Source organism: Labrus mixtus, chromosome 17, assembly GCF_963584025.1.
Source record: "Labrus mixtus chromosome 17, fLabMix1.1, whole genome shotgun sequence".
Classification (NCBI taxonomy): Eukaryota; Metazoa; Chordata; class Actinopteri; order Labriformes; family Labridae; genus Labrus; species Labrus mixtus.
Window position 1 is genome coordinate 13532699 of NC_083628.1, and position 24352 is coordinate 13557050.

The window sequence follows — 24352 nt, forward strand, 5'->3', positions numbered from 1 at the left end:
CCTCTCCACAAATGTGGATTAAGTGTCGAGCCCTCAACACCCCTGGATATATAGACTATTTTATCTTTAAGTCATTCAGAGGCACTATTGTTTTCCTGATCTGGAAAGATTGCGCACAATATCTTGTATAATTACTGGGGCGAAGTTACCACCTGGCCTCATCAGAAAGGTCATTTTTTTCAGTCTTGCTGCACCTGGCTATAAGTGTCAGTGTTTGTGAATCAGACACTTTTTGCAATGATGCCAATTTGCAGAGGAAGGGGCCAGTTTTCCTCGAATGACTGGATCACGGCTCATTTAAATATGTGCACAAAGACGCTGTTTGCTCTGCAGGGCAGTTAAGGGTGCAATTAACCAATTGCAGGCCCTTATAATAAAAACAGGTTTAGCGAGTGTAAAAAGCTGTGCAGTGCTTCAGGCCTTGTGTGTTTGTGTGAGCTCAAGGTAAAAATAAATAAATAAATAGAAAAAGGAATGAAGAGTCCGACAAACGCAGAGGGCATGTGTATTCGTTACATGCTGGAAACTCAGCTGAAAGTCGATATAGAAACTGTTTTGGTATTTTGTGCGATTAATGCAGTGACAAGCCGGCAAGGTCACCGACAGTATTGCTGCATCACCAGAACTCAAGACTAATCAAAGCAGGCCACACACACACACACACACACACACACACACACACACACACACACACACACACACACACACACACACACACACACACGTCTCATTACCCTTGGTTATTTATGAGCTCAACCGTGTGCCCCCTTCTGCAGCATCTTACCTTAGCATCTTCAGTAACATCTTGTTTTCTCTCAGTCTTTTTTCCCGTCCCCTCCCCCCTTTACTTCTCTCCCCTTCTCTCTCTCCACTTTCCACAGAGACCGCTATCCCACTATTTTCCTTTTTGCACTCGTTTTCCCTTCTTCCCCCTCTTGTTCTGGTTTTCAATAATTCATCTTCTGCTCTGCCCCCCCTCCCCTAGGGAAAAGGCTCCCACTGTCACAGGCCGAGACCATTAATCAATCCCTCGTCTCTCTCTCTCTACCTCTAACTCAACCTCACTCCGTTCTTAACCTCCCTTCTCTCCCCCTTCATTTCTTCACTCTCCACTTCTCCTTCTGCTTACCACATCGGTTGTGTTTTTTTTATCTGCCATGTTTCTGTCCAGCATTTACTTTTTTATGATTTTATCTGCCTCCACTTGTCATTCTCCCCCTCCAGTGCGCTCTTTGATCTTTTGAGACACCCTCTCCTCCCCCTTAACAACACAGCTTCCTGCTCTGCACTTTCCTCCTCCCATCATGCACCTCAAGTGCTATTCAGTGGGAATATTTTTTTAACTTGTTTATCACGAGTGATGTTGTGCTAGTAAAAAAAAAAAAAAGCTACATAATGGTGATTGTTTCAAAAAAGTTGAGGAAAACTTCAGACCAAAATCAGCCTGCGCCGTATTTTACATGTTTCTAGCTCCATGTAAGGCCTATTATAATTTTCAAATCATCCTTTTTGGTCTTGATTTTTCCTCCACTTTTTAAGTCTTCCTTTCCATGAGCACCGGTGGTTTGAGGGATACCAGAAGCGCTCCTGTTGGCAACTAAAAATACAGGCAGGTTGTTATACAACTTTCCATTTACACCTCTATTTTTGAATGCTTTCTCTGATTTCAAAACAATATGGCTAAGGAATTTTTAGGGACATTTTTACCGGTATTTTAATGAACTTGTTGACTTTATTTTACAATCAATTCAAAGTTGTACTTTTTTTGGCCTTCATTAAACTTATGAGGCTTTAGAATAAGGAGTTATTTGCACGTTTGGCATTTACCATGAACTTTAGAAATGCAACCAATTTTTCATTATGATTATTTACAGATTACAACCAACATCTTATGATAAATGTTCTAATTAATCATAATGAGATGTTTTTTATTGGATTGACTCTTAATCTAGAAGAAAAATCTAAAAAATATATTAATAAACAGTGAATTTCTTTTATGACTAAATATTTCCTGACAGTATTATTATCAACAAGCAATCCAACAATACAAACATAACCAATGTATTTTCAAAGTAACATCATTTACATACTAATGGACAGCTTATAGTAAGTCCACTGGTTGTTCTTTTTTCTCTCTTTTAATCACTCTCTTTCTTTTCACAAGCAACTTGTTCTCTTGTTTCCTGTTATTGTTGGTCACCTTCCTCGCCTCCTTTGTCTCTTTCATGCTTCTGTCTTCTCCTTCTCCTCTTTCCCAAAGTAAACATATGGCCTGTACAGTTCCTCCCCCAAAAAGCTCTCCCCTCCTGTCCACACTACGGCCTTTATCAGGTGTCTCCCTTTGACACACACACACACTCACATGTTTACAAGTTTTCAGATTGAACTCTTTCCCCTTTTAGTAAAGGCTGTTTCCTTACTCCACACTCTAACACAAGCACAAGGCACACACTCACACACACCAATTACAGACCAGAGTGTATTACCATGCCTGCAGGAGGGCTGGTCGCTCGTTTCCTTCCTTCTGACGCCCGCTTCGGGAGTTCCGGGGCGCGTGGTGGGGGTTGCAGAAGCAAGGTTATCGGTCAGGAAGTTGCCGTCAAGCCGTTTCCACTCCTCATGTGCTCCTCTGTCTCTCTGGCCAGCGCTGAACCAGAGGTTGTATGTCTAAGATATGGAGAACCAGAGAGAGAGGATGGCAGGTCAATCAGTGTGTCAACACGTCCAGAATGCTATCTCACTATCTTATACAAAAACAATCAAACTGGCAAGTGTTTTTTCTTTACACTGCAGAAAAGTGGTGTGACTAAAAGATTTGACCCATTTGAAGAAAGATATGTGGCCACACATAAACACAAGCACACACACAAGCACGCATACAGGATTTCATTCATTTTTCATGAGCTGGCAGCGATCTGAGGGAGAGGGGGTGTAATACAAACATACACTTGTTCTCATACACTAGGGTTACACACTTTAAGCCTAACACACCCACCTCCATTCACACACAGACACACACACACACAGACAAAGACATACACATGCACTCATGCAAACTAGCTGACTATGCACAAAGCTCTTTCTCCTGAGCCATGAGTCCACACCTTGGCCATCATTAAGGAACAGTGACATTTCCACCCCCTTTAAAAAAAGAAGCAGCAACAATATTGCGTGAAGTAATCATAATGGGATTGCTGCTTGACTCTAAAATACAGTGTTTTACTACAAAGCCCTTCTGATTCACCCTGTGATGAATACTAGAGAGGGCGCCAGGAAACAAATTGAGAGCACAAAACTCGGCGCAGGATTTAAAATGACAGTGTTTAGTGCTTGGCGAGAGCCGGATCATTGAGCTACAGAGTGCTCCTTCCAATACAAAGTGAGACAGTAATGGTTCTAACCTTATCTCTTTCTGGCTTTTATTCCCTCTTAGAGAAGAAAAGGCATCGGTGAAGGTGGAGTAAAACAGAAAAAAAAAGATGTGAAGGCTTTCTAAAAATTCTGAATACATGGAATAAAGTGAATAAAAAATTCAATGCAAGTTAACCTATTCACCTTTTTGCTTTTCCATGCCTTGAATGAGAATTTACTTCTGACCTGTACTTTCGGCGCATCTTAGTGCTCAGTAAAGTAAATATGCATCTGCTGTTGCTATGAAAACACTGCAGGCCAGTTTTATCAGGGGAGAGCAAGCAGAGGTGAAGAGATACACAACGTTCCTATTCACAACATGAAATGTCAACAGTATCACCACTGACAGTACACAGAAGCATCTGGTCACAGTCAGACCAGAGCAATGACATTTATAGAGCTGTGCAGGTCTGCGTGCGTTCACACACAGTTTATAATTAGAGGGTTATTTTTTTTTTTTACAAAGGTCTTCCAATTTCAGGAGCTGTGTGTTTGGAGAAGGTTTGGGGAAATGCAGTAGGGTTCATTTCTATGAGAACTTTCAACAACAATGGTGGGAGGATAACAGAGCAAAAGAGGAAAAAAAGCATCTCTAACTCCAAACCTAATATTTATTTAGAATATTTGACTATTATGGAGTATGGTGGCAAAATACTTAATCTTTGGACGCTCCTTATTTGTACTGCTACTCAGAGAATGTTTGCTTCATACCTGGTATGTACTTTGTTTATGCAGCTAAAAGCACTTCACCCAAGTAAAATGATGACTCATTTAGCCAGAAAGAAATATCAAATACTACACCAACAAGATGACTGACAACATTCAAGAAAAACTTATTCTGACTCTGATCTTAGGAAACAAAAAACATAGTTTGGCTGCAAATAAGGAGTATTTCCTGCACAAGCTTTTGTTTTCCTGATTTATCACTTGGCTGTTTATCCATTAAATGTTAGAAAATACCCATCAGTCCTTAGGCGAAGAGCCTCATTACTGTTTTTGAGGTTGATTTGCAAAACCTGTAATCTTGATCATCATTACCAACAGTTTTCTCTACCTGACAAATAAACAGCCCCCTTAACCGTTGCGTATCTCATCACTTGGAGACTACATCTCTATCTTACCGCTGTCAGGGGACAGAAAAGCTAAACACACATGTGATTTGTGTCTCTCTCAGAGCATCCACTCGGTGAACGCTCAGTGGGATCGAGTCCGAACAAGAACAACCGAGGAAGGGGAGAGAGAGCGATCAGTTAGAGAGAAATGGGGTAGAACTGAAAATGAGCATGAACACGAGGAAGTAGGACAAGGACAGCGAGCAAATGAGGCAAAGAGAGAAACTATAAAGGAGAATACGGAGCAGCGCAGGGGGGCAGAGGGGAACCGGATAAACAGCGAACACAGTTATTGAGCCGGCCCCCTCGGGCAAACAGACTCGACCAGAGGCTGCTCCTCATTTTCTCTCCAGCTCTCCCTGGCAGCCGGTCGGCCACACCGACAATTACCTCTTACACACCTGGCAGCGACAGTGTGTGTGTCTGTGCTCTGTTGTCGTGCCACTTACCTTACAGCCAACACTCCTCGCTTGAGGGGGGGGGGCTCAGTTTGCTTCCACCATGGGTTGGCCACTTAGGATTGTGTGCACATGATTATAGCTTATGCACACAAACACACACACACACACACACACACACACAGAGTCCCTGCCAGGAAGAATAATAACAATGTGCCAGCCCCTATTCTATTCTCATTATCAGAGCAATATAAAACAACAACACCAATTCTATCCATTTACTCCTCTCTCATGACACTTTGCTTCTCATTTTACTTTAATCAAAGTAAGTACACCTGAATAAAAAAGACACTATGCACCTTGATAATACTTCTGTTGTTTGTATCAAGTCATAATTAAAGGCCTGGATTACAAGCACGACAACATGTGTGAAGCCTTGAGTTCAGCAAATTGTCTGTTGACAATGAGTGGACGAGTGGGTTGTGCTGGAGACGAGTGAGGGGATATCAATGCCAAATTATCAAACATTACCAGTCTTCTTACCTAACTGATTCACTAGTTTGCAGGAAGCTAGTTAACCCTCATGTTCTACACAGAACAAGATGTCTTTTGTGATGGCTGCTAACTAGAGAGGTTTATTTTTAAGACTTACTGGTTGTATGTAGTACAGTCATGGCTCTTCTGACTAAATCTCCAGAGAGAGCGCAAGCCACCACGGAAGATTTATGAAGTCCTTTCATCATGACTGCCAGAAATAATCAATGCATTAGAAACCCTAAATGAGCCAACACACCATGGACACTTTGGGTAAACACTGCATGCTAAATAGTGCTTGTATTAAAATATTATATTTTTTCATCAGAAAAAAAGAAAAGAAATACAAACAAGCTTCTTGGATGTCATGCGAGTAAATAAACCACAGTTCTACTCATATGGCTGGTCAGATATTTTCCTGTTAAACACTTACATACGGATGTAAAGATTCATCCTAAAATCGTGATAAATCTATTCAAAGTTGTCAAGATTCACATCGGTACTGTGAAAAAAGAATCGCAATAATACCGTGAGTGTCAGCAGCTGTAGAGCAAGATTTTGAAATTGAGGACGCACCACCGTCTTTTAAATCGGAGGAGTGGAAGCATTTTGGCTTCCCCAAGACAGAAAATTAAAAGAGGTGAGAAGATAACAGACCAGACAAAAACTGTGTGCAAATATTGCAAGAAGACAGGGAAGTACACAAATAGCACAACCAACATGATGCAGCATTTAATCACAATGAGAAGGTCCAATCACCTCACTTGATGTGAGAAAAAAAACATGAAAAGGCCAAACCACACTGACAAGTGAGTTTGCAACCCCTAAAGGAATCTTTTTCAGTCATAATTTGTCAACAGTCTCATTTTGTAGAATAAATCGTGAGAGAATCGTATCGTGAACCCAGTATCGCAAATCATATTGTGTAGTGAGTTCAGTGAATCGTTACATTCCAATTCCTAGATATTAACAGATAGCAGCTTGCAGCGGCCACATGTCACTAGCATTAGGAAGTCATTCCTAATCGTGCATAGCTTTCAGCATTGATATAGTTTACAGGTGAGTTATACAAAATTAAAACAGTTCTCGTGAGAATATTTTTCTTGACAGAAAGAAGACAGAAGCTGTTTATATACCAGGTTGTAAACATGTTTATTTCTGTATTCGACTGTTTGATTAAGGACCTAATGGGGTTTGACTCGTTTTAGAAACCAGCCTCGAGTGGCCACTCCCCGAATTGCAGTTTTTGGGAACTTCCACGTTGACTATATTTTTCAGTCCTGGAGGTTGCTGCTGCTTGATGGCCTTCAGTAAAACCACTCTTTTCTTTCTCCCACTTGGTTTGACAGTGGCCATGTTTGAACATGCATGCTTTCTTGTTGCCTCTTTCAAATCTAACTTTTCTAATTGTTCATGAAGCCCCCAGTGGCCTTCCTCCTCTTCCTTGGGTTCAAGATTACCAATTATTACATCCCTCTCTGCATTTACACTCCATCTCTTTTTCTTTTTTTTTTGCCTCCCTCCAGAATTCATTTTCCACTTTTCCCTCTTCTCTTTCTTATTAACATCATCCGGGTGGGTCATTAATGTGTGATTGTGTTTTTTCTCCAGAGAAGGAGAGGAGGAAAGCTGCCTCATTAACGCTGTTGCTGGTTCATGCATAGATTTGCTCACAACACACACACACACACACACAGCAACGCCATCCCCTCAATTTGGTTCCATAGTCATTGAATATATTTCTCCTACAAGTTTATGCATGAGGGAAAACACACATACACATCTGTTCCGTGTCCTTCCATCACCACGGGTTGGTGATTACGTCCCGTTTTCCCGACAGAGATGAAAGGAATCAGACAGAGGATGAGAAACAAGGGATGGGAAGTGATTGAAAGATGAAGGAGAGATAGCAGAGCTGGGGATTTTGCTGAGACGGCACTGAGCAGCAATTTACACCTTTCTCATCGGATAAGCATCAAATAAGATGAGCAGCGGAAGAGACGGGGTGAGGAAGACAGAGGATTGGAGAATGCCACAGAGAGTTGGCTAATTAGTGTGCGAGGACCTGATTTTACACAATGTATTCTCTCTTTAGAGTTTTGATTACCAGCCTACTACTGTATTCATCTTATTTTTTTAATCATCTATGTTTTAGAGTTTGTCAAACGTTGTTGACTTATTTTTCATGGTTGGATTATCAAATTTAAAACATTATTCACAGTGGCCTCAGGTTTCTTAAGGATATAAGAGTATCATGATTTCATCAGATCTGTTTTTTTATTTGAATGTTTACAGTCACACAATTTGCATATTCTTATGATTTAATAGAATTCCAAACAAATCTAATGATCCCATACAAATACCATCAGGAACTCATTACTGAGAAGGCCTAAGACAGGTTGTTGGAAAAAGATTCCAGCAAGTCTTTTTGACATGATATAATTAAAAACACAAAATCAAAAAATGGGTTTAACTTTTTATTTCATGCTTTACTTCCATGATTCTGGGGATCACTTTCCTATGTATTTCTCATTTTGAAGGCCATTTTTGTGGAGGGCTCTAGTATTTAAATCCATTTTCGAATTCAGTTCCATTAAGTGCACGTAGCTGTGATTCTCAATGACTCACATTCCTACATGTTTTAAGGCCTTTGTCAGTTCTTTACCAGGCATTCAGAATGTTGTATGCATTTAAAACATTGACAAAGTAATATCTTTTTTGGCTTTGTTGTGTTCTTAATGTTCTCATCACAATTGTGTCAAAGCCCGATGTGATGTATTTTAATTCCTAGTATGATCTACCAACAGTCCAAAAGATATAGTTTATCATTATATGGAATTAAACAAAGTCAAGAAGAAAATTCAATCTTGATAAGTTGACAGATGTCAATTTTCACAACTATATTCAGTTAAATACTCGACTTATTGCACTTAAATGAACTAATATGAGGTGTGCACACTAAACTGTGGGGTTAGATTAAAGAATTTGGTACGTCTTGTAAAAGCAGGTTGTAAAGGACCCTTCATGAGGTGTCAGGCTTTAGCATCATGTACTTGCAGCTCTATGCATTAGTTCCAGCTTTTGCCCTGCTACTGTATGTCAACCTCGTCCTTTACACCTGCACAAACACCTCTTTGCTGTCCCGTGAAGCAGACCTAGCATGACAGTAACCTTTGCAAAGAAAGTAGCAGATGTAAATAAAAATGAAAAATGGGATTTTGCTGGCAGTTAAATCTGTGTGTTATTCTGAAGTTATTTTGAAGCTTGATGGTTGATTTTTCCCACACAACTATTCAAGGTAAGGTATTTTAGGTCTCATGAATGCTCCACTTGCTAGCTCCAATGCTATTTCTGACCCATCAAACGCATACACTCATCTGAAAATCTATTCGAGTGTGAGTAGCCTCTGTGTTATATTAGCACAAATGTGTGGCCGGCTCCTGGCTTATCGGTGCCATAATGTTTGCATCTGGGAAAACATCTGCAAAAGTGTTGTAATGACCTGGGTAAACAAACGCACACACACACACACACACACACACAATCTTGTCACACATACAGTATAATGAAACCCATAGCACCAGGTGGTACATAATAAACAGAAGGGATGCAGAATCACGCTCTTGTACACCTCTCTCTAACCACCTCTGTTGTGGTGAAGCACGCATTGTGTAAACAGGTGATGGCTGACTGTTTGCCCAGATAGATCTCTGCTGGAGGGAGACAGCGGGACAGAAAGACGTTCATGGATGGAAAAAAAACAAATGGTCAGGATGATAGACTACTGGAAAAGAAGTGGTGGGGAGAAACAGAGGAAGAACAAAACGTCCGTGCAGAGGAGATAGCAGAGAAATGCTACGGCAGGTTCAAATGAGACATTTAAGATGAGTAAACCTCTGTTCTTTCAACAATTTGATGGAAAAAGATTCTTAACAAATGATAATGGGTTCTTTCCCATCCCCCACCCAATGTCTCCTATACAGTGCAACATCTCATTTCATCATTAGTCCATTTCCTCTTTTTGTCTTGATTCTTCTGCTTCCAACAGAGCAGTTTTAACACTGTGTGGTAAAGCAGACTCTAAGATTGCAAGCAGACTGTCGAAACAGAAGAAGCAATAATTTAAATGTAATCTTTGCCTGATATTACTTGGTTGAGAATATATTTGTATTGCATGAGGAGTCACTGTGGCCAAAGAAACATGGCTGACAGATAAAGTCACAGTCTGTAAGTACGTCTCTACTGTTGCACACAGAGAGCAGCCAAGACTACCCGTCAGCTAAAGCGTTACTGACCATTTAACTCTATTAAGGCATAATGTAACAAGTATTCAAATCACTATTTATATGCCAACTACACTGATTTCCTAAGAGACATGGGAGACTATGAGACACACATTCTGAAAAGGAGGGACACTTTGACCCTCCCTTTCTTTTGCTCTTTGGTGTCAGTGTGAAAAATATCTATCAAGTTTTCAAGATGCAAGGTGGCCTGATGGTACCTCTCTGGAGGCTGGAATCAGCATGCCGATGTGGTCAGAAGAAGAGCCTGCATTTTACACAGTTAGTAAGAGCTGCTTGCTGTAAGGTTGCTTTTCTGTAGTTCCATGTAAATCTTTAAGGCTCATATAACAGAGAAAACTGCGAATGACTCATCTAGAGAACAATGGGATGTAGGTGTGTGTGTGTATGTGTTTGTGTGTGTGTATTTTAATTGTGTCTTGTTTTATTTTTTGGATCCTGATGATGAGAAACGCTCTCTCATTTTGCTTGCACTACTGTTGTATGTATAACTAAATGACAATAAAGCCTTGAATTGAATTGAACTATAGTGGCTGAAAAATGGTCGGAATGCCAAGTGAGCAGCAATGGCAGGGCCCCGACGAAACACTCTATGATTTGTGTACAATGGAGGGGCTTGGGAGATGAAAAGACCTTCTACTGATGCTCCTTCCCACAAGTGCAAAGTGTATGTAGTTAAGAGACCATTCAAATCAAAGGAAACAAACCTCAGACAAATCTCAGAGAGCTGAGGTATTAAAAAACGTTTTAGGGAGTTTTAAGAGGTGCTTTTCTTTCTTGGAAAGTGCTTTAGCACTCACGTTAGACGACCATATGTATTGTGTACAACAATGAGAAGAACTTGTATGAGTTCCCAAACAGAGTGGTTGATCCTCGATGTTTCATTGAAAAACAAAGAAAAACTTTGTAAAAATGTCCCATTTATAAGATTTGAGAAGTCTGTATCTTTGGTAATGCACCTAGATCAGTGAAATTGCAATGCTAACCTACAAGACAGAGACACATTTTCCTGCCCAGAGATTCAAAAGATTTGATCTGCAGAGATACAAAGTTCACAGAAGACAGCTGAAATACAATAACAAAGACACATGTACACAAAGGTATAAGAATCACGCTCTTCTTTAAAAAAAAATATGCATACATCTGGATGACACACTATGAAGGTATTTTTTCTGCATTATGTCTCATTAATGCAGCACTATGCAGCAGGGCTTGACACAAGCTGAAAGAACATTAGAACCAGGGACACCAGTCACATGGTATGTACGGCACATTTTTTATATCTTTTCCGTTTCTTATTTTTAGCGTCTTTTACCTGATTTTTTGGCAGATTTGAGCATTTTGTCTGTTTTGTTTTCTCTGTCCCAATTTCCACAACCCTGCTGATGTTGAGCATCTGGCACAGAGAGTTATTAATAGTTTAAACAACAGGCAGCACTACTGCAGATTGCATCATTCTACTGTCCGGGATATGCCTATTAAAATATTACACATTCATTTAAAATAATGGATCTTGATTCAAGTCCTCAGTACAAGAAGGAGCCCTGCTGGTTTTCATTCAAGCCGTTCAATTAGGAACAGTTTCACAGCGTGTGGACTGTAGTGAATGCAAATTAAACACTGCCATACATAAACAATACATTTTGTCTGATATTCTGTACATTTACACTGTTTCTTTTAGTGGCCCAGACTTTGAAACATTAATGAAGCACATATCCTGAACGTAAATGTCAAACATATTTTGATAGATGTGCGTCATACAGTGAATAAGTAATTCTTTACAGTGTCATCGTGGACACACGTACAAATTATATAGGTCTACTGACTGCAGGGGCAGCTGTGCCTCAGTGGTTGTCTTTTAACCAGAAGATTGGAGATTGGATCCATAGATCCTGCAGTCCATATGTCGAAGTGACCCCAAGACGCTGCCGCTTCTATAAAGTGTAAATGGTACATGTAGTGTAAAAGCTGTTTGACTATTCAGAAGACTAGAAAAACCCTATACAAGTTCAAGTCCATGACCATTTACTCTGATTTCCCCACTGATTTGGGGTCTTATTTATAAAACAATGCATATAACGCATACTAAAAATGTATGTAGAAAAAAAATCATTCAGATTCACAAAACCTTAGGAATGCATGTGCACGTAATCATCCTTTTATAAATCAAGATCCACCTGGAAATGTGGGCACATGGTTCAGCCTCATATTGCATCCTTTACAAGTCCACATTCAACCATATATGGTAAACGCAAAGCCCATCATGAATAAAAATACATACAAATGAGCAGGCAGGTGTCACAGCAGGGAATGATTTTAACAACCAGTGGTAAGACAAAGAATATATATTTTCTTAAACAGAGATAGGGGTGTTCATAAATGTATCATCATCATCTTACATCTTTTTCATACTGAAAGGAAAATATGGCTCACTGTGTGAATGCTTATAAATGAAACTGTTTGAATAATTATGATCATATGGATCTGCCAATGAAGTTTGACCAAGAATACCTTCACCACTTCACTGTATGTGACGTCAATTCTTCCTGCCTCCAAAATGTGCTGGGAATGGGTCAGAGTTTGCTTACTGGTGCGCACATTTTTGTGTTCACAAACTTTGCATGGGTAGTGCCATCACTGGTCCTGTTTTGTGCGTAGCCCAGGTTTATAAATGAGACCCCTGGTCTGTTTCAATTGATCTTAGATCTCTTTTGCTGTACTGGTTCAGTCTTTTAGCTTGAAAGCAATCACCCTTTCCTTTATTATATTTTATATCATTTTGTTTGGTTAGTCATCCTAAATAGTGTTTCTTTTCTATAATGGGATATTGATATTAGCCTTTTGTTAAAAAAAAAAATCACAGACAAAAAACAATGTGTAATGTAAAACATTTTCCCATACCATTCAAAACGATACTGCTGCCAAAATTATATCTATGCCATTTGCTGCCAGTCTTTCCACCAACCATTTTCATTTGCTGCACCACTAACAATTACATTCAGCAGTGAGATTATCATGTTTTTTTTTTATTTATTTTTTAAATACCTTCATTTAAAGAAAGGCCAGTGATGACTAAGCACTGCTATTAACTTTTAATAGGTCTTTGTGGCTTTGAGAGCCTGCAATTGAGGCTCTTATCCATGTAGTCCTTTATGGACTAGATTGTTTGTCTTTTATGGTCAACATCAGACACTAGAAATATCCTTTTGTAGCCCTGATGCAGTTGCCTTTGGAAAATCCTGTAGAGAAATGACCATACCTTGGTTTATTGATTAAAATGGTATTTGATCCATCAGCAGAACAAGGTGAGGTCAAGTGTTGATAAACCCAGGTATTGATCTGAAAACACTGATGAGCACCCTCTAGTAACTACTTTCATTTTTTTGTTCTTGTAGACATACAGTACTTTATCTTCATCCGGTAACAAAACAAACCTAAATAGATGGGAATACAAAACTATATATCTGATGTTAGTAGTTTATCTTCATTTGGGTCCAGTTGCAGGCCACGAGAGGTCAGGGCCCAGTGTATTGATGATATGGCAGAAAGTGGAGAAAATGCTGACATTGCTTCTGTGAGGGAGATAGATAGCATTGACAGGGTGGAGTGTAACTCCCCTCAGTCGATTATTAAAATGGAGAAAGACTGTGTGTGTGTGTGCAGTTCCTGCTGACGGCGGGTCAGGATGGAGAGACTCAGGGTCACAGATTAACAAAGATGGATGAATATGCACATATATCTCTCCACCTATCCATCCATCTATCCATGTACCCACCTACTTTTATTGATGAAGGGCAAAATATTAAAAAAAAGTAATCTCAGGACACTTTACAAATAGGCATGTCAAGATTGTGCTTTAGTTATATTACTTTAAAAAAGACCCAACAATAATCTACCAGCAAGCATCTGGAAAAGGGATTCATTCGGCCTAATTGTAATATGTAGTGCAGTATCATCTGCATAACAATTATACAATGATATTAAATTGAGAAAATAATAAGGTGAAAAGAAAAGGCACAAGCACTAAACCATGTGGAACTCCATAACTAACTCCGGCAGGCATAGAGGATTTACCATTATGTAGAAACTGTGATCAATCGATGTATTTGTCTATTGTTTTTATCTATCCATATATCTCCCTTACATTTACCTAAAAAATAAAATGAAATTCCCACTCGCACTTGAGTACTGTCCTGTGTAAATGTGAGGAATACAGACTACCATCAAGCCAGAACTGAAACATGCTGCAGAAGAGTGTGTGTGTGTGTGTATTTGTGAATGCGTGTCTGTGTCTGTGTGTGTTTGTGTATGTATTTGTGTGTGTATGTGAGCACTGGCAGGCTCCTGCTGTGCTGATTTTAACAGAAACAGATGGTCCTGCCAGGACTCTACCTCCGCTCCACAGTTCGTAGGTCTGTGAGAAGACTTGTCTTACTGTGCGGGGATTGTGTGCGTGTGTGTGATGTGTGTGTCTGTCCTGCTGTTTTCTTCCACCATAACTCCACCACATCCAACACACTTTCTGGTACTGAGCCTGCTTTACATACTACCTACACAACCGCAGACACAGTGACCCTGATTGTTGCAGCGTAAGTGATATCATCCCAGTGGTCTTTGGCCTACTTGTGTGTTCCATTGACAGTTAGTAGCTTAATCCTGCATGAAAGGCTCTTCATTGCTAAGCTCATGTTTGCCAACACACAAAGCTGTCATACTCCATCCTTTTGTGTGTTCGCCCCAAGCTGGTTCATGATGTAAAGGGCTGTAAATTACCATTCATATAAAGGCCAGCTGTCAAATTTTAGCATTTTTTTTTTGCTGGATAATATTATTTGAAAAAAGAAAAACAATCAAATATATCATGAATCAAGGTTACATAAAGGTATGAAATTCATGCTGGCACAGTTAACTAAATTCTAGTCCACTAGATGAGTGTTTGACTCAAATGTTAAGTGCATGGGGACAACTAGGGTTATCCAGATGTGGACTAATTCCCTAATGGGCTTCCACTGCACACACAAGCAGGCGAGCAGGCAAATACAAACTCAACACACACACAATCTCTCTGAGAATTACGGCGGTGTGTCAATTCTCCATATCTCTCACTATTCCCTTTCAATAATAAAAGCAGTCGTGTGAAGCGTGGTGGCAGATGAGCGGATTAGTGAGAAGCTAAATCACAATGAAGGATCAAGTATTTTTAGTAAAAATTAATTCATAGGATGGTGTCTGAGTGATCTTATCCTCTATTTCAGGCATTAATACAATAGTACAACCAAAGAGACTTGGGAGTTTCATTCTCTCTTTTCTTGTGTAGCGGCGTTTTCCTATTGTTCGTTTCTTTTTTTAGCTATGGTCCGCTTCTCTGATGTGTGTTCCACCAGAGCAGGAAATGGCTTGAATGCAGATTACTTCGGCTGCAGATCAAATAAATATATGTCTTTGCCAACTGCCAATTTCAGGCAAAATAAAGAAGAGGAAAAGTTCATTTTCAACCGACTAGATAAGAAAACCCATCTAGGGCAGGAAAGCATGCTTTTTGAGTCACAGATAGACAAACATGTTTGTGTACTCATTCTGTCTTATGTTAGCATTCATAAAATATGTGCTACATTAGGCAGATTTATTTTCTCTCCAACCCCCCTCTAACTTCTTCTGCAGTGCTGTAGCAGGAGCCTATCAGTGACTCCATTCATACCAGGTCTATTTGGGCAGTGTGCTCGATATGGACGTTTCATTACACACTTCCTTCCTGACCGTCTGTCTGTCTCTCTGTCTGACTCAGGGGAGAAGACTGAGCGAGAAGTAGAGAAAAAGGAACTAGACGTGAGAGAGAGGAGAGGAAGGGTGGGATTGATTTGAGGATGTTACAGTAGGAGAGAAGGCGAAAAAAATGTAAGGGAGCCTAGAAACAAGGGGATAATAGGAGGGAGATAGAAGAGATTTTCAGTACATGACCACGGAGGATGTACAGAAAAGAGTGAGAAATAATGCAAAGGGTTGAATGACAGAGCATGAATGATTTAGAGAAATATAACGGAGCTATAAGGTCGGACGTTCAAGGAAAAAGAGAGAGAAAAGAGGAGGAGAAATAATAAAATAGAGAAGAAAATAACTGCACAGGAAGAATAGCACAATATGGATGAAGGGAGAAAGGTGGGGACAGGAAGGAAGGAAAGGAAGGAAATGGGGACACAGGAGGATTAAAGAACAAGGGAGGGTGTGAAGGTTAAAGAATCAGCAAAGAAAGAAAGAGAGGAAGAGAAGTCAAGAGAAAAGAGGGGAGACTAAAAGTTAAAAAAATCCTTTTTACATGAAGCAAACCATAACTTATGAAACACTGTACCATTAAGTAAGACTAGTATATGCTTTTATAATTATAAGTACTAACTAACTGACAGAATTACATTCCTTGCCTTAAAAAATTCCAGTTGTCTTATTAGAATTACCTGCCTCAGGTAACCTTTATTTAAAAAATGTTAAACTAAAGGCTGCGGCTTGATTGAAACCAATAATTAATATTAACAGATTAAAAGAAAATTCCTACAATTTGGAACCTGAAAGACTAATATTTCAACAAACTGATTAAATTGAAGAAAATATACATTTGGATTGTAATCAGGTGAAACACACAAAGACTACATGGTCACACACTCTGCAATGCACCAAAACAAGTGATTTTCCAGACCAAACTTAGATGAATTAAAACAACCCAACTGAATTTGTTCTGCCTTACTGCATTGTCATTTGTTAACAGTCTGCTTCTTTGTTTAGTGTCTGACTGTTTGAGCTTTAACAATCGTGGTCACTAACAGCCAAGGGAATTAGAAGAGTATAAAGAATGAAATTCATCCTCAATTCTGTCCTCAGGTTTAGTATTTCCCAGCAATTAGGTCATGGAGTTCTACACCATCATTAATCTCTTAATTGGACTCAAACCAAAACAACATCATGACTCACAAACAGCATCTCCTCTGCTGTCAAGTCGTGCTTGTGTGTGTGTGCGTGTGCGTGCGTGTGTGTGTTTGTGTTTGTGTGCGAGAGGAAAGCATTAGATTGCAACAAGGCCAGAGACAAAGAAGGAGAAGAGAGTGAGAAAGAGATTCAGCCTCAACTTTTCCCCTTGGGATTGGTCGCCATGACTACGAAAGCATTTTCAGCTGAACGTGGGACAAACAGGAGGAAGAGAGAGAGGGAGATACAGAGAGAGAGAGAGAAACAGAGAGAGAGAGAGATACAGAGAGAGAGAGAACATGGCAAAACTGAAATACTTAAGCACGTAAGTGTGTCAAATCAGATCTTAAGACGGAATTAAAGATAAAATAGCACTTTAAAAAAAAAAGATTTAATTAGATATGAAACACCATCTAAATAAAAAAAAAATCAAGATGCAATAAAAAACACATCTCTATATATAGCTCAGCAGCAAGGTAACCACAAGACACTCGATCTCCAACAGAAAAAATATGCAACGGGGCAGGCAAAAAAGCTGTGACCTAATACGCACACTATGAACTCCAATGGAAAACAGAGACCAAGGAGAACAAACAGCATCAAGAGACTATAACATCTCATCTTACTACCACAGACAATCAGACTGCATCTATATTTCAGAAGCTACGGAAAACTGCATGCGACAATAGGCCGTCATGATCCAAGATTAGTGGAGGGCACATTTAATGAGGAGGAGAGGCACAAAGGGGATCGGATTTCAACGCTGGCAGGCAAACTACAGTATCCCCTGAGGGTAATTTGTCCGAAATCGGTGACAAAACTTGAAGAGTAATTTAGCTTTCAAACTAAACAGAGTATTCTTCAATGCCCCATCGTTTTACCAAGAGAATAAAAGTACGACATATGGACGTCTTCTGAATGGATAGGAAAGCTTTTAAATAACAACTGATTTGAGGACCATGACTTTGAGATACTTGCTTGCATCACCTTTTATTGTTGAAATGGAGAAAAATCTCAATACAGAGAGACAACTGTCTCAATTTTCTTCTGTCAATATTTACATAAAAATGCAGCCAATATCACGGGAGATGAATTATTTATTGGGACTTGTAAGGGCCAGTTCTGCTTGACAGAGTAGCCATGAACCTACAAAATGTGTGTGTGTGTGTGTGTGTGTGTGTGGGGGGGGGGTTGAATGAGTGTCAGTGAGAAAGTGTGTGAAAGAGAGAGAGAGAGAGAGAGAGAGAGAGAGAGAGAGAGAGAGAGAGAGAGAGAGAGAGAGAGAGAGCGAGAGAGTGATGTGCTCTGCTGCGCTCATCGGCAATGTCACTGCTTTCTCAAGGACACTGCGGCTAAGGGGCAAGAAAGAGAGAAAAGAAAGAGGGAAGGAAAGACACACATGAGGAAAGAAATAGAATGAGGTAGAAATAAAAAAAAGACACAGAGTGATAGAAGGGAAAGTTAGAAAGAAGGAGAGACAGCAGAAATAAAGTGAGAGTGGTGGAGGCAGCGGTGGATGAGTAAAGTGTGAAAAAAAGAGAGGGAGATGGAAAAAAGGGAAGGCTGTGCATTTGTGTGAAAAAGTACTTAATGTTGGAAAAACACAAGAAGATACACAGGTTGCAGCATTTCTTCTTTTTGGCTAAAGACCTAAAATTCAGTATGGAGTGATATAGAACAAATACATTTAGCAAATCCTGCTCATGTTTTCTGTTTCTGCTTGATGAATAACATTAATGATTAATATAATATCAAAGTTACAGTCGATCCATGTCGCTATGGATTTTTCTGAGATTCTATGACTCATAGATAAATCCTGTCTGAATCCCTTTTAAGAACTAAACGTACTCTGACCCAACGTAAACAGGCTGTCCTCAGGAGACTAGCATCAGACATACTGTAGTGTAAACTACACACATTGAAGCTTTCCCAGCCTGGGTTCAGTCTCACCAGCAATCCACTAAAACCTCTACAGCAATCAATTATTTACACATAAATACACAGACAGACCCCAAAAACTTCCCACTGAGAAGATAGTGGAGAAGGCCGCTGGGTGAATTGCATTAAGGCTACTTTACATACATAAGTAGGCCGTTTAGCACAGTGGTGAGGGAACTTCGCAACCGCTCTGACCACAAACTTTGACCAACAGTGATCAAAATATGAGTGTTTGCTTAAAGCATCATCCGTGTGCTTTCAAACTGAAGTCAAGACCACAAGATGCCAGCTGGTTTTTTGATCATGCAGATAGAATACACATTAGAGGGTGACAGGAATAGCTAGAATGATGACTAAAATCAGTGAAATCTATACAGGTCTTTGGATAATTTTTTCCCCCTTCCTTTTACTGATTCTGATACCTAGACATGAGTCTGAGCAGATACTGCACCCCCCTCACAATACACAATGAAGCAGCTGTTAACTAGTATCCTGCATGGATGTTAGATTTCTGCTCTCATACAGTAGTTGTAGGGCCTAAATCCTAACACCAAAAATAAACAGAGTAGCAAGCTAAGCTAATGACAGTGATTGCTCTGCTCCTAGCCCCCTTTGGATTTTTGTGTATTCACCTAAAAGTGACTGTAAAAAAACCCACATTTTAACATAAAACTGCTTTGTTTGTGTTTTACTGGTCTTAGCTGTCTTAACATTCAGTAAATAAACTTAGCTTTAAAGCAAACAATTGAAAAACCTTGGAAGCTAACATTTTGCTAGCTCTGACTAGGGTTTCATCTTCCAATCTACTGTATGCTATTCTCACATCATGTATAACCTGAAACTTTAAAAAATAACTGCTGGTGGCCTTCATATATTATGCTATTCGTGTGTTTTTTTTTTTGAGGGGTTAAAAAACTTAAGGATCCAAATGTATTTTTTGATGGTGAACTGGAAGTTAGCCAATATAGCATTTAAGGCATTATTAGAGACATTTTCAATACAGATGGACAAACTCAACTATCTTGCATTCCTTCTCAGGAGACATTTATTTGTAAGACTTTGCTTCAATCTGTCTCTCTAAACAATAGCCAAATGCAGTGTGATGGTCAACAGACTTCCTAACACCAGTGTGTTTTCTCTTGGTCACACTAATTGAACTGGACACCAACTGGACTCATTGCATGAACTCAGGTTGATAACAGAAGACACAACTTAAACAAACACACATACAAGCACACACAGTCACACTCAGTCCGCTGCTCAGCAGGGGTGTGAATCAACCTCTCTGCCACAGGGCTTGTCTTGTTTTCTGGCTGATTGAGCGTCTGTGTAAACAATGAGCCACCGATCCTGCAGCCACACTGAGCTCAATACTGAGCTCAACACAGAGATATAGAGACAGAGAAATAATGGATTCAGTTTTTTTTCTTTCACTCACCTCCCTCTTTCCTCCTATATATATGTATCTGCCCTCTTCTTCTTCTTCAGCCTCTATCAGCTGCTGTGCGTGTGTGTGTGTGTGTGTGTGTGTGATTGTGTGGTCACGGCGTCAGAGCAGGCAGGGTTCAGCACCTGAGGAGACAAAAGTTCAAGGGTAAGCTGACATCAGTGCAACAGCGCATAAGGATCATGTTCAGCTTGACTTAAGTCACACACGGACCAGCTGACATCAGACTGGCAGTAAAAAACATGAGGTGCAAAATAAAGATACGATTGTGTACTTGAAAGTCTGGCAAGCATCTGTTTTTTTGTTTTTTTGTGGAATTTCATAACAAAAACAACAAGTTCACAAGTGGACAAACGCATACCAATGCTTTCATGTTAAAACGTCCATTAGGGCACTTTGCCAAGTGCATCTTTTATCTCTGTGATATAAGAGTAATTATCGGAGTAGGACAGAGCCACTTATGCCCACAGTATACCCTCATTGTTACAACTATATTACGTTCTCCTCTCCTCTTTGCAAACATCTCCAGAGACGGCAGTGAAGGGATGGTGACTACAGAGAAATAGGACAAAAGATGAAAATGATGGGAAAGAAAGTCTGAGTAAAAAAGGATGAAGAAAAACAACAATCAAAGACCAGAAAATTGCTACCCTGCTGAAGAAGTGGGCCTTCCTTTTTAATTTGCACATGTTGGGCTACATCGATTTATACTTGCATGCATCACAACATTAGTATCCATGCAAACAGCAAACAGGGAGAGAGGCATACGACAACTGGTTTGCAGATTTTCAGAGAACGTTTTGGTTAATACCGCTCAGAAATGTTTGACTGAGTAAAGCTGCGTCCAATAGCTTTTCTGTTGCTTTTCCAAAAGACACTCTGCAGGCTTGTTTAAATGTTTTCTGACTGATCCTTAAACTCCCAGCATGACGCAGGAAAAAGGTAAGTTGTTTAAAGCCGTTGGGAGGGTGTTATTTTTCACTAAGTACAAAACAGAAAATAATACCAATGCCTCTATATGACCTTTAAAAACAAACAAAGGCCATCAGCAATAAGTTTGATAATTTCTTTGTAGTTATTTTTAATGCCTGAAGCTGCAGATGAGGGGTAGATGTCAGATGAAGTGATTAACTGAATACTACAGAGATAACCTTTGCTCAGACTTCCCATGCCAGCAAAAAGCAGAATTGGTTTATTTGTTTACAAAAAGCCTAATTAAAAATGTTCAGGACAAAATCAGCAAAGAGATAAAGGGTAGAATTAAGACGTTGATGTTACAAGGACTGTAATAACTACAACACACTGTTCTGAATGCATAAAAATATATTTTTAATGCAGATTTTTTTGCTGAATCTAGTTTTTTTCATTGACCATCTTCCCAAAATAAGATTTAAAAAATATTGCAATGAAGTGTTCCCTACGTGATCATAATCCATTGAAGAGTTACCTCAGTATCACAAGTATTTCATCGTCAGATGCTTGCCCATACACAGCCATTGTGACAGTGCATAAAATACAACGCTCTCAGATAATATATGATTAAATGTCCCTCCCATTGTAGCAGTCTGACAGAGATGATCCTGAAAAACTGGAAACAACAAACAGATGCTGGTTCACCCTCCTACCAGTATGAGCCATGGTCACACAGCCAAGCAAATCAAAGCAGAACAACCTGAAGTATTTGCTTTGTGTTGTTTGGAGAAGTCACACCTTGTATAATACAGCATAACTGAGGTGGGTGTTGGCACATGTAATGGATTTAATGCCATAGTCCTGCAGGATAAACTAGTTCCCAACCCTGTTGTGATTAAGAGTGTCTGACACGCACACACATGCAAGCACACACATCTGCCTTAAATTACAATGCTTATGATGGTACACAATGCAAAAACAAACACACACTGTATTTCTCTAAAACCAAAAAAAAACATTTTTGTTTTAACTCTTTTCAAACTTTGTTTTTGTCAGAGTTATGTTTTGACTGTCGCTGACACATTCCATTTCATGTCCTTTTGTGTCATTGTGTATGCTTTCTTTAGTAACACCTTGTTTAGTTGGACAGCTACCAAACAAGACGTGACAAGATGCGAGTGAGCGTGAAAAAATTGAACTTGGTGAGAGTGTTGACGTTCGTCTCAGCTTTGGTTTAAAACAGCAGGCAGTATTTGAAAGCTTAAATGTCAAACAAGGATGCATTATTCAGTATTTTGTGTCCTGGACAGAGAGCTAAAACCAGTGCCGTGTAAAATTCTTAAAAAGCTATGCAGCAAGTGATAGAGTCACACAAACAATACAATAGCATAAGCAAATTAACAATAAATGAAAATCTAATTATTAAGCTAGAGATGAACATTAACAATGGTATTCAATGCTAATTTGTTGTATGTAAATAAGACTGGTAAATGATTCCCACAGGTGCGGCAAAACTATTTAAAGTTTGAGTACATAAACATGATTTGTCACAGTTTTCTACTTCCTTCAGAGGCGTTAATGGAGACACACAGTCAGATAATTGCCTCTATAACTGACACATGTTCTCAATAGAGTGCTCATGAGGAAGAAAAATAAACCTTCCATCACCTTATTTACACATCTCATTTGTAAACAATTACTGATAGTGAGAAATCAGAAGCTTGGCGTCAAACTGAGAAGCATCGGTGCACTGAAGCATAAACAAAGGCATCATTTCATCCTACAGTGGGTGGTGTTGGAACGTGGCTCAGCTTGTAAAACAAAACCTGGAAGATGTCATTCTGTCATTATTTTAAACAGCGATACTGGTGATAAAAGAACACACATTTGTTAACATGTGAAAATTCACACCTACAAACTCACAAAAGCAATGTGCTTACACAGATGTTTAACACACCCCATGACTCTCCCAACGGGAAGATGAAAAAAAAGAGTAGACTATCCTTAAAGCTAAGCCCCCTTCAAATTCCTCCAAGCCATTTAGTTACCGATTTCCACTTAACAAAAAAACAACCATAAAACTGATAGATAATTAAAGCAAAACAGTTCAAAGGACTGAACGTTTTCTGATCTTAACTTCTTAAGAAAAATGTGCGTGTTGAAAAATCCTGCAGTTCGTCGAGTGTCCGCTTGAGGCTTGCTCCAGCAGCCCCGGAATTCACCTACACACCACATCCAAAAAAAGACAGTTTTTACAGCAGAAATTAACATGTTGACAGCCTGGTACAAAAAACGAAATATGTCTAATTAGTTATTGTCATCATGTCACAGCACACACTGTTCGGGGAGTGAATTTTTTAAATAAAGGATCCTTTTTGGTTTTATTAAATATACTTGTTATCCATAGATGGGCACGTAGCTGACCTGATTGACAAATTGGACTGGTGTAGCAGTTTGTCAGGAGTCTTAAAACCTGCCTCAGCTCCAGCTCTTAGCCTGCCGATGAGCCTCCGGAGCCGCCTGCCCTAACAGATGGGTGACGTCATTCGCCCATTCACATTTACAGTCTATGATTTTAACCAGAAACCATCTCCAGAAGTTGCTGTAACATCACTGAAACTATCATCTATACAACAAGTACACAAAGCTTACTTGTACTCATCCTACTATCCTCTTTCTGGCTGATTTAGCTTGTTAAGACTTTTTCTGGTCATTAAAATAACAAATGCAGCAAATGTTCGACTTCTCTTCTCCTACACCTTTTTGTTGTTTCAGTAACATAATCACAAGTAAGGATGTTCTACTGATACCCCGGGTTGGTTGTCTAGTTGTTAGCTGCTGTTATCTACAATAATACAATAAATTGAGACTTTTGATTTTACTCTGTGGCGTCGCTCTTATTGCATTATGTTTGGTATAACATCGGGAAGCCAGGAGCTCAGGTGAAAGTGCTTATTTTAAAATCTCTTAATACAATTATAAAATTAATTAAAACACTTATTTGTTCAGTGAAAATAAAGTCATTGAGAATTTGTTTTCATCTTTGAGGTGATGTTGGATTGACATGTCATGGGAAACATATCAGCTGATCTCCCTGTGAAACACAAGTCTGCTTTCATTAAAGCACAATGGACCATTTCACTCAATTTTAAATTACTTGGCTATTGAATAATTAAAATTACAACTAAAAGCCTTTTTCATAGGTCAAACACTCTAATAGTAATTATGATATGAGAGAGTATCTCATACTCCATTCTCTGTTTAAAATATTACATGTAATCCTAATCCAGATTATCTCCATTATGAATCATTTTCATAACAGCGATGCTCCTGCACACTCAGTCT

The 24352-nt window shown here is 39.4% G+C and overlaps 1 protein-coding gene across 4 annotated transcripts in view; it reads right to left on the minus strand.

The window, feature by feature from the left end:
- Positions 1-24352, minus strand: part of strbp (spermatid perinuclear RNA binding protein) — an 81247-nt gene that overhangs the window by 33773 nt on the left and 23122 nt on the right. For all 4 annotated transcript variants that reach the window (XM_061062085.1, XM_061062084.1, XM_061062086.1 and 1 more), the window contains 2 exons: positions 20087-20220; positions 2487-2667 (listed from right to left, as the gene is read on the minus strand). In XM_061062085.1, the coding sequence (XP_060918068.1) occupies positions 2487-2489 (3 nt within the window). In that variant the 5' untranslated portion in view covers positions 2490-2667; positions 20087-20220. The remainder of the gene's footprint in view (positions 1-2486; positions 2668-20086; positions 20221-24352) is intronic.